The 12,007-nt window shown below is 31.9% G+C and overlaps 1 protein-coding gene across 4 annotated transcripts in view; it reads left to right on the forward strand.

Annotated features, from left to right (window-relative positions):
• Positions 1 to 1,786: 1,786 nt before the first annotated feature.
• LOC142333678 (uncharacterized) overlaps positions 1,787 to 12,007 on the forward strand; it is a 72,213-nt gene continuing 61,992 nt past the window's right edge. For 3 of the 4 annotated variants that reach the window (XR_012758652.1, XM_075381095.1, XM_075381094.1), the window contains exons 1-3: positions 1,787 to 1,877; positions 3,476 to 3,628; positions 4,415 to 4,564. Coding sequence is in view for 2 of the 4 variants with exons in the window: in XM_075381095.1 (XP_075237210.1) it covers positions 3,479 to 3,628; positions 4,415 to 4,564 (300 nt within the window). In the remaining 2 variants the exon portion in view is untranslated. Of the gene's footprint in view, positions 1,878 to 2,091; positions 2,139 to 3,475; positions 3,629 to 4,414; positions 4,565 to 12,007 lie in introns of those variants that run through there. The other variant, XR_012758653.1, reaches the window with a different exon arrangement.

The following is a 12,007-nucleotide window of genomic DNA, read 5'->3' on the forward strand; positions in this document are numbered from 1 at the left end:
GCCTCCATCATTGCTATATGAAAATGCAGAGATCCACATTTTCTTGGAAAAAAAGCAGCTGTAGTTTTCCATTGCTTTCAGCTGCGCAGTACTCAGAGTACTGAGTGATGTTGATATGGCCGTTTAAGTCATCCTTACTCCCACCCCTAACAACTACTGAAAGAGCTGCTGCCCTCTTTCAGGAATCATTCCTTAGTCTGGCTCTCAGCAGATACCTCTCCGATATGGTTGCACCTTCGGTCCAGCTAATCTATATCACTGAGCACTCAAGCCCCCTCACCAACGGCAAGGTCTCATGATTCATAGAGGAGGAATAAATATATATTAATTTATTTATTTAGTGTATGGCTCCAACATGCAACACCAATTACAGTAAAAAATTACAAACAAACATTCAACAAATTAATATAAGCTACTGATTCTGGAATTGTCATCAGGAAATCTTCAGGATTCCCTTCATAAGTTGTCCTAGAGCAAACTTCTGTAATGTGTTTAACAGTGTAATTTTCATCACACTCACAAAGTGGTGTCGGTGTTTTACCCCATTTATACAGGAAATAGGCGCATCTACCATGCTGAGTTTGTACTCTGTTTAGCGTTGACCAAGTCTTATGTGGCAAGTCAAAACCCGGCGCTTTTTAGTATTACATGGGATTTCGTTAGTCTGCTCTGTGGTCCCGTTTTCTCCTGGTCAGCCATCAGGACCTCCTGTGACTCCTCAAATGATCTACATTTTGTTGTTAGCACCCAGTCATCGGCTTTTTAAGCCGATGGGGAAGCGTGACACTTCTATTTTACTAGCATTTGGTTGGAGGCGCAATCTCCGGAAGTACTTTTCCAGTTTCTCCAGGTCAGCCATCAGGACCTTCTCCGACTCGTCAAACAATCTATATTTTGTTGTTAGCACCCAGTCATCGGCGTAGCCATGCATTTTAGATCTTGTCTCTGGCATGTCTGCAACACAGAAGCTGAAATGAGAGGCACAAGTACCGATCCTTGTGGCAGGTCGTTCTTGAGTTTCCTGGGTGAGCTTATATCGGATCCCATGATAACTTGGAACATTCTGTAGTTCAACATGTTATTAAGGAGGCGAGCTGTTACTGTTAGTTTGCATGAGATTACAGGGAGGACCTTACAAATCATGCTATCTTCCCCCCACACAAACATTAAAATATATATTTAAATGTATAATTATATACACGGTTTTTTAAGACGGATATTTCAAACAGTGAATATTGTTGTTCATATTCATAAACAAAACAAAATTTTTGATAAAATAGACTATCATAAAATAAAATTGTTTGTATCATATATATGCTTTCACAAGCCGCCGGTAACCTTCCTGCCTATTAAATCGTCATCCGAAGAATTAATGGAACAAACATACTCAAAATATATTCTATGAACTTGTTTTATATGACGAATATTTCAATCATTTTTAACAGTATAAAATAAATATTATTCAAATTATTAAGTGTTATTCAATTAAACTTTTATTCATGTCTTTAATGTCGATAGTTTGACTCAAATATGTTTGAACGTGTAAAAACAATAAGCTTTTTTTTTTACTTTTTTTGTACACAAATATTACTCCTCGTAGCAACGTTTTATGTCTCTATTTAATTAAAGACGCGCGTATTCAAATTGTAGAAAAATATTTATTAATTAAAACATAAATAACAAAGACAAAAGTGAAAATTGAATAGAATACTGAAAACAGATTTTATTGACTGGCTCCAAAAGTTACATCGATAATCTACATACATCGATAAATCGAATTGATGCGATACAACAAAAACTAAAAATGACGTAGTAATTAACCTAGTAACCTAGACGTAGTAACCTATTTAATATTGAATATATTAGAAAAAAAGAAGGTAAGAAAAGTTTAGTTATTTTTTTGTGAAATAATGGGTCCGAGTGATAACCGACCTGTATGATAACTGTGGTGTATGATTACGAACACCCCAATAGCACAGTAGTATAACTGATATGCATTCCTACCATGTGCTGTCACTGTTTACACCCTCGGTTATATATATATATATATATATATATATATATATATATATGAAATCTATTCTGTGATCTGTGTGGTGTTTGGTAGTCATTAAAATTATTTTTACAGAGTGAAAGATGTATGTATTATTTACGTGTCGTAAGTATATTAATATAACTAAATATAATATAGTAAACTTTATAATAACAGATTTAATAATTAATCATATTTGGATACCCAGAAGGTAAGAAATCGCTATGTTACTTTTTGTGAAATTACGGAAGCTCACCCGGAACGGAGTCAGAGCATTAGCAAACGGGAAATTAGTCGTGAACACCAAGAGAGAGATATTTAGAATTATTCTGTAGGCGAAATAATTTGAAGTATTCTCAAACAAGTATAATTAAAGCATTAAACATATTTATGGAAATAGGCAGATTTCGATGTGCTTGTGTTTTTTCAGTTGAAATCATATCCTACATATAAATTATATTTTTGATTAAATTTGATGTACTTGTGATTGTTCAATTATGTAAAAGGTAGTTGTAGAAGGTTCTCATAAACTTTCTATAAGAAGAGATAATCTCATATTTTTATGTTAAATTTTTAACTTTTCCACAATGGCTTCTTTGTACCACAGAAAATTAATGCAGTCTGGCTTTACCAGAAACACTGTAATAAATTTAGATGTTAAGTTAATCGAATGCTGCTCCTGAATATTTCATGCAAAAAATCTGTAATGTGTTTATTAATGGTTGGTTTGGTTGATAATGGCATATGAGAGTCTGCAGTTTTACAAGTTTTCATGTCTAATGTGACAAAGTTATAACTAGGGTCAGGTTAGGACACTCACTTTTGACTCGCGTTCTTCTAATAGTTCATGTTTTATATCCTTATTTTATGTTACTGGCTTCTTAACTCATTAATTATGTTTTTCTTCTGACAATTTTTTGATTGTCTAAAAATTAAATTTTTGTTTTTAATACAACTGAATTGACTTCCACTAGTACTTTAAAAACATGCAATAATCCTTGTTTAATTTAGCATCATAGTCTATATACATAGCATATAGTCTATATACATAGCATATAGTCTATATTTAGGTTTTCTTTTGCAAAAAATTGTATCAATATAGGTAATAAAAAACCATCACCTCTACTGTTATTGCCTACTCATAAAGATTTTTTGGAGATTTAGAAATTCAGTTATACCATAAAACTCTGGTTTTCATGTTGTCTTAGTTATAAATATAAATTATATGTATAGCAAATCATTTCCATACATAACTGATGCATTTTAGTGCTTTAAAACCCAGTTTTACACATAACATATCTTAAATTATCTTTAACAATATATGTAGTTCCAAGCTCTTGACTTCATCAGATGTTACATTTCAGTAATATTTCATTTAACATGCTTATTTTAAGTCACACTTTTGTAGTAGGATATTAATATATTTTTATATTTTTTTTGCAGAGTATGGATGCACCAACTAATGATTCAGTTTTGGAAGAAAATCCATTATCCTTGCCCATTAAAAAAGAAGACATGCATGAAACTGGGCAACAAGAATATTTGTTTGTACATCTTGCCAAGACTGATGATGATAAATTGACAATTTTTAAACAAGTAACCTATTTTCTTCTTTATTTTGGCTTAAGTGAAAAACATAAAAGCTAGTTATTGTAAGACTTTTCAATTTTTCTGTTCGTAAAGATATTTTTATTTACTGTTTTTAGCCCACATATTATTGAGCATTCATGTCTAACAAGAGATATTTTCATTTATAGTGTAAAAAACATTTATTAGTGGAGTATAGGGGGTTAAATAGCTTTGTTTAACAAATTGCATCTAACATTCTATGGTAGATAAATTTTGTACAACAATACGTAACAAATAAAATACAGTGAGCAGATGACTCATGCCTTAAACAAAGGTGACTAATTCATTTTATACCCACATTTAACATTGTTTATATAAATGTTTAAAAGAGTACAAAGCTATCCTTGCCTTTATGAAGCATGTTCAGTTACAAGAAACTTTGTTATAGGTTTCAATAATCCTTATTCTATGTCACTGCAATTTTTGTTTCCAAACAAGGTTGATGTGCTTCTTTATATTTGCACCAGCAACCTGTATCTTTTATCAAACAATTTAGATTGTGCAAACATTTTTCTATTGATCTATTAATTTAATGCCAATGCCTCCAATATTTCCCTTTTCTTGCACTATCATGTGTGATTATATACTGCAAATTCCAGTTGAATATTATTGTAGATGTACTCACACGGATGAGTTATTTCTATGAAAATCAATTTATTTTATAATTGTAAGAAAAATAGATATATTATTAATAGATGTTAATTATATAAAGATAATAAATTATTATTATTATTACTTTATATTTTGCTGCAGAGTATGGATGCACAAACTGATAGTTCATTTTTTGATGAAGATCCATTATCTTCCAGTATTAAACAAGAAATCAAGCATGAAACAGAGCGAACAGTACATTTGATTGCTCCTGTTGCTATGATAGATGATAAACTGACAACATCTAGACAAGTAAGATATTTTCATTTACTGTTTGATGGTTTACCTAATATTTAGCATTCTAAATAATATCTAATAATTAGTTATTTTGATTAAAAGCTTAAAAAAAGTGATACCAAAGTGTATGTGAAATGATAAAACAGTATTTGTAGGATTGAGAAGTCGCACGTCACTCCAAAAGCTACGAAAACTCGTGGCTTTTGATAAAGAATAACCATTCCGAGTGAGATTTTATATGAGGTTTCTTGTTTCTATCTTTATAGTGTCAAAATATGCTGTTTCTCATCACATAACAAACCTACTGAAATGCAGCTGATATATTCTTGCAAGTAAATTTATAATCTTTTCACAGAAACCAGTTTTATAAAGAACATTATTGTCCTCAGAGAAACTACTTCATTGTGTCTCTTATGATACTGTAAATGTGGCACAGCCAGAAAAAATTGTTTGTTTACCTCCCAACAGACAGGATGTTGCATTATTGCTGTGAAAAATCCATAAAATCAATAAACGTAAGAAATATTGTACTTATTAATACCATTCCTATTGGTCTTTGGTAACAGCCATGAGCCTACTATTCCAAAATCTGTACTTCTTGTATAGTTTTTAGCGTGGTATTTATGAGTTTTCTGAGGGTTCCTTGGAATTTTTTAATGTGGTTTTATGCCATTTCTCTAGGGTTTTTCAGTACTCATTGATTGGAATCTTTTTTTCATGTGTATTAAATTATAATCTGTAATTATAATAAAATGATTATTCAATAGAAATATGACTATTGCATGATATAAATCTGAAAATTAGTAGAATATATTGAAATGCTACTATTTTTTAGCAAAGTATCAGCTTTCTCAAAACAAAGTTAATTTCTTAGAGTTTCTTTTCACAGAGAATTGAATTCATATTTAAATGGTAGTATAAATTAAATTTGTGCTTAAATAGTTGGCAGCTCACAAACATCCACTAGAAACTGTTGAAACCATTCCCAGTATTGAATTCTCTTTGCACAGTCTCTGGCCAATAACCTTTGAATCGCTTTATATGGGACAAGACTGAGCTTATTACAAATTGCCTTGTTGCAGCTGTTTTTCTGTTAAGCTAACTTTTGCACGGATTTGTTAAGACTACATCACATAGTAGTCGATACGTCTTCATCGAGTACTTATGGTCTACCACTTCACTCATATTTCTTTACTGATCCAATCTCCCCAAAGTCTTCGATTAGTGTTCTTACGCCATATCGATTAGGAACCAGTGTACCTGGAAATCTAATAAAATACTAATCTTTCATTGTCTGTATATACCCATTATGCTTATGAAGATGTATTAAATGAGAAATATTCACTGTTCAGTGTGCACATGGAAAGACAGCCTCAATCATTTAAATACAATGAACAAACAGTGACAAGAAAGAGTCGTATCTTCTTTAGTTGACACATATTCTTGTCACAACATCCTGATCGGGTCATGGAAGCTAACTGCATTCAATACAGAATTACAAACCTTTGTAGAAAACATTATTCATATTAACACAGAATAAAATCCCTCAACCTATAATCATTTTTATGTAGGTGTGTAGATACTTTTCGAATACACTGGATTATGAACTTCCTGTTAGAGCTCGCGCTTTAGAATGGTATATTTTCAAGTTAGATGGTAGCAATGAATTTAATTTAAAGAATGTGATAACTTCTGAATATTTTGTCTACAAAGATGCTAATCATGTTACTCAAAATTTTGTCACTAAAATAGCTGTGAAAAAATGCGTGAGTTCTTTGTGTGAGTTGTAAGGGTGAAAAAAATTCTCTCCTTCTTTAAAACGCAATCAACGTAGTGATTGATTTGCCCTCTTAACCAATTTTAGAGATCTTAGCAAAGAAATTTATATAATTTATTTATAAAGAGATCCTTTCATCATTACTCGAAATTTGATCAATATTGATTGTTGAAGAAAAATAAGTAACTTCATAATCTACTAATTTTTTCTAAATGATGTGGTATTGAATTTGGATCTCAGGTGTTAAATTACATGCTAAGATGCATTTTATGATGCGTTTTATCACATTTTATCACACATTTACAGATGTGTTTTATCACATTGTCTGGCCAAAATTGTGCAAGAGTTTTTCCCAAACCTTGACACAATGAACTGTAGCTTTGATACTACAACAAATCCACAATTAACTCGAAGTGATGTTCACTTTTTTTTTGTCTTTAGTCACTTGACTGGTCTGATGTAGCTCTCCAAGTTTCCCTTTGTAGTGCTAGTAGTTTCATTTCAGTATACCCCCTACATCCTACATCCCTAACAATTTGTTTTACATATTCCAAATGTTGTCTGCCTACACAATTTTTTCCTTCTACCTGTACGTCCAATATTAAAGCGACTATTCCAGGTTGTCTTAATATGAGGCCTATAAGTCTGTCTCTTCTTTTAGCTATATTTTTCCAAATTCTTCTTTCTTCATCTATTTGCCGCAACACCTCTTCATTTGTCACTTTATCCACCCATTTGATTTTTAACATTCTCCTATAGCACCCCATTTCAAAAGCTTCTAATCTTTTTTCTCACTTCCATATAAAGCAACACTCCAAATGTATACTATAAAAAATCTTTTCCTGTAATTTATATCAATTTTTAATGTAAACAAATTATATTTCTGACTGAAGGCACGTTTCGCCTGTGCTATTCGGCATTTTATGTCGCTCCTGCTTTGTCAATCTTTGTAATTCTACTTTCCAAATAACAAAATTCTTCTACCTCCATAATCTTTTCTCCTCCTATTTTCACATTCAGTGGTCCATCTTCGTTATTTCTACTACATTTCATTTCTTTCGTTTTGTTGTTTATTTTCTTGTGGTAGTTCTTGCATAGGACTTCATCCGTGCCGTTCATTGTTTCTTCTAAATCCTTTTTATTCTGAGCTAGAATTACTATATCATCAACAAATCATAGCATCTTTATATTTTCACCTTGTACTGCTACTCCGGATCTAAATTGTTCTTTAACATCATTAATTGCTAGTTTTATGTAAAGATTAAAAAGTAACGGGGATAGGGAACATCCTTGTCTGACTCCCTTTCTTATTAAAGCTTATTTCTTATGTTCTTCCATTATCATTGTTGCTGTTTGGTTCCTGTAAATGTTAGCAGTCATTCTTCTATCTGTATTTGAACCCTAATTTTTTAAATTGCGGAACATTTTATTCCAGTCTACATTATCGAATGGCTTTTTTAGGTCTATAAATTCCAAGTATGTTGGTTTATTTTTCTTTAATCTTCTTCTACTAGTAATCTGAAGCCTAAAATTACGTCACTTGTCCCTATACTTTTCCTGAAACCAACTGGTCTTCTAACACTTCTTCCACTCTCCTCTCAATTCTTCTGTACAGAATTCTTGTTAAGATTTTTGGTGCATAACCAGTTAAGCTAATTGTTCTGTATTCTTCACATTTATCTGCTCCTGGTTTCTTTGGTATCATGACTATAACACTTTTTTTGAAGTCTGACGGAACTTCCCCTTTTGCATAAATATTACACACCAGTTTGTATAATCTATCAATCGCTTCCTCACCTGCACTGCGCAGTAATTCTACAGGTAAATAGCCTATTCCAGTAGCCTTTGTGCTATTCAAATCTTTTAATGCTTTCTTAAATTCAGATCTCAGTATTGTTTCTCCCCTTTCATCCTCTACTTCTTTCATCCTAAAATTGGTTCCCTTGTCTCTATACTTTTCCTGAAACCAAATTGGTCTTCTCCTAACACTTCTTCCACTCTCCTCTCAATTCTTCTGTATAGAATTCTAATTAAGATTTTTGATGCATGACTAGTTAAACTAATTGTTCTGTATTCTTCACATTTATCTGCCCCTGCTTTCTTTGGTATCATGACTATAACACTTTTTTTGAAGTCTGACGGAAATTCCCCTTTTTCATAAATATTACACACCAGTTTGTATAATCCATAACACCATTTTCCGCTGTATAACTCTTCGATATATTCCACTCGCCTATCAACTTTACCTTTGGTATTATAAATCTGTGTACCATCTTTGTTTAACACATTATTGGATTTTAATTTTTGTACTTAACTTTTCTGTACTTAAAATTTTCCTTAACTTTCCTGTATGCTCCATCTATTTTACCATGTTCGTTTCTCTTTCCACTTCTGAACACGTTTGTTTAATCCACTCTTCTTTCGCTAGTTTGCACTTACTGTTTGTTGTATTTCTTAATTGTCGATAGTTCCTTTTACTTTCTTCATCACTAGCATTCTTATATTTTCTACGTTCATCCATCAGTTGCAATATATCGTCTAAAACCCAAGGATTTTTACCAGTTCTCTTTTTCCACCTAAGTTCAGCTTCTGCTGATTTAAGAATTTCCTATTCAAGGTTACCCATTATTCTACATTTCCTGCCTTATATTTTTTACTGACACCTCTTGCGATGTCCTTTTCAAAAATTCTTTACCTCCTCTTCCTCAACCTTCTCTAAATTCCACCGAATCATCTGACACCTTTTCTTCAGGCTTTTAAACCCCAATCTACATTTCATTATCACTAAATTATGGTCGTTATCAATGTCTGCTCCAGGGTAAGTTTTGCAGTTAGCGAGTTGATTTTTAAATCTTTGCTTAACCATGATAGATTCTATCTGATACCTTGCAGTATCGTCTGGCTTTTTCCATATGTATTTTCTTCTACTATGATTTTTAAACTGAATGTTGGCAATTACTAAATTATACTTTGTGCAAAACTCTATAAGTCAGTCCCCTCTTTCATTCCTTTTGCCCAGCCCGTATTCACCAACTATATTTCCTTCCTTGCCTTTTCCTTTCTTCATATACACTACATCATCATCATGGGCGCTTGTAGGCATATAGACATTAACAATCGTTGTCGGTTTAAGTTTTGATTTTATCCTTATTACAATGATTCTATCGCTTTGCATTTTGAAATACTCTACTCTCTTCCCTATCTTCTTGTTCATTACGAAACCTACTCCTGCCTGCCGATTATTTGAAGCTGAGTTAATTATTCTAAAATCACCAGACCAGACGTCGTTTTTCCTCTTCCCATCGAACCTCGCTAATTCCTACTACATCTACATTTATCCTATCCATTTCCCTCTTTAGTTTTCTAACTTACCAACCTTTTTGACTTCTAACATTTCACGCCCCATTTTCATGATCAATTAATATAATTTTGGATCTTCAGTATATGACTCTTTCATTATTAACTTGATTCACCCATCCAGTACTAAACCTATTTTCTCTTATTTTTCATTTCATTCAGTTCTTCCAGCGGATGAAAATCTAATAAAAATGATAAACCGATCTTATTACTCTTGTTTGATTTTTTAAGAACAAATGTAATGACTTTATCTGGGGATGAGTTTGGAAAATATTTACACTTATTGCCAGGTTTCTATTTTCAGTTAATATTAACAAAACTAAACTACAGTAATTTTTTTTTTTATTTGCCATTATAAAATTGTCTGTTGTCAGACCAGTTTTAGTTTGTATGCTATGTAGCATGTAGTTTGGGGATTGTTAAATTTTGTTCCTTATATTTTAACTGTTTGTACTAATGAAATTTCTATTTTTGCTACTTTGAAACAAATATATTGTGCTTCCTTAAATATGAACATAAGATATTTAATATTAAAGTATAAAGTTGTCAATTTGTAGATTTGTCAATTCCGATAGATTTTTAACTTAACAGTTAAATTTTTTTTTTTTATCTTATTGAAGAAATTATCGATGATGTGGAGGAAAGAATTACTGAAAGTAGTTTACAGACATCAAATTGTGTGGTTTGCAATAAATTAAAATATAATTGCATTTGTGATAATGTCATCGATGAAGAATATGATGATTTTAACAGTTTTTCTTTTAAAAAAAGTGCTTGCAAATTACAGAAAAACGTGTTAAAGAAAGGAATGTTATATCTTTTCATCTTCCTATTCACACATGTGTTCTTTGTCAGGAGTCTTTCACTCGGAGATCTATATTATAGTCACACTTATCTATTCATGTTGTAAAAAAAAACTTAAAATATAATTTTTCTAAAAAAACGTTTATTCGACGCAGTAAGTTAAAAACACATATCTCTACTAATACAAATGAGAAAGTTTTGTAAAAAAACTTTTAATGAAAGCTCTAATTAAAAAACACATCTCTCTGTTCATAATGGTGAGAAGAAATTTACTTGTAATTTTTGTAAGAAAACATTTTGTCACAGGGATAGTTTAAAAAGACATCTCTATTCATACGGGTTAGAAAATTTCATTTGTAATTTTTATCTAGAAAGTTTTACTGAAAAGTCAAATTAGGTTACAAAGTGGTATAAATTGTCTCTGTTATAGGATCTTTGCAGTTTGTGGCTAGTTTTTTCTTTTTACATTATTGTATATACTACTCTAAACTAATTAGTTTATAAACAAGATCATTTGGAACCATTTATGTTATATATGTACATTCTGTTAATAAAGCTTTGAAATAACTTGCATATTACATAATTCGTATTTTCTTTATTTCCGGTTGTCTAAAAAGTACTGAGCCTTTGGAATCCAAAATGTAGAATACATTTATTGTTTTTGAAAAATTACATTTTGAGACTACCTGGACCATATTTTTTGATAACCTTCTTCCATTTTTCTGTCAACACCATAAATCCTACACTATAGAACTTCTAAGTTTTCCATTCTTAAAATTGAGTTACAAGGTTTTCAAAGGCCTTTTTTGAAACTAATTTAACACCATTCAGGGAATTATTGCAGAGACTGAAACAAGTGCTATGCTAACGGTGCTAGGTCCAGGCCATATGATGGACGCATCAAAATCTCCCAGTCAAGTTCTTGCAATTGTTGATAGGTTGTTAAAGATGTCGCTTTCTGGCGGTTATCAGTATGGTGTATGACATCCTTTCTATTTACTAATTCTGGCCGTTTTTTTTTTTATTGATAAGTGCAGTCACACTAAATGCCAACAGTACAGGTTTGAGTCTATCATACTGCTTGGTAGCACCAGACTGTGAGACACGATGGCCTTCCAGTTACACCTAACACAACATAATCTTCCTGGCCATCAGTGTGGGCTTTGTCACAGACTATGGAGTTTCTCCTTGCTTCAGTCACAATCTTTTTCACCATTGTGTTCTTAGGTTATCCACTTTTCATCACTGATGATCATCTGGCTTCAGAAATGGCTCAGTTTTATTACGTTTCAGTAGAGATTCACAAATAGAAATTTAATTGAGTAAAGTTTTCTCAGTCAGATCATGTGGTACTCAAATGTCAAGCTTCTTTTTGTAACCAGCTTTCTCTGATTGGACTAACAGTGTTTGGTGATGGGTGTTAGGCCACTGACAATGTCATGAAGGCTCGCATGGCTAGACTTTTACCAGAATATCACTCACTTTTTCTGTGATTTTGTTGTTGGTCTTCGACTGCAAGG

This window comes from Lycorma delicatula, chromosome 13 (genome assembly GCF_047948215.1).
Source record: "Lycorma delicatula isolate Av1 chromosome 13, ASM4794821v1, whole genome shotgun sequence".
Taxonomy (NCBI): domain Eukaryota; kingdom Metazoa; phylum Arthropoda; class Insecta; order Hemiptera; family Fulgoridae; genus Lycorma; species Lycorma delicatula.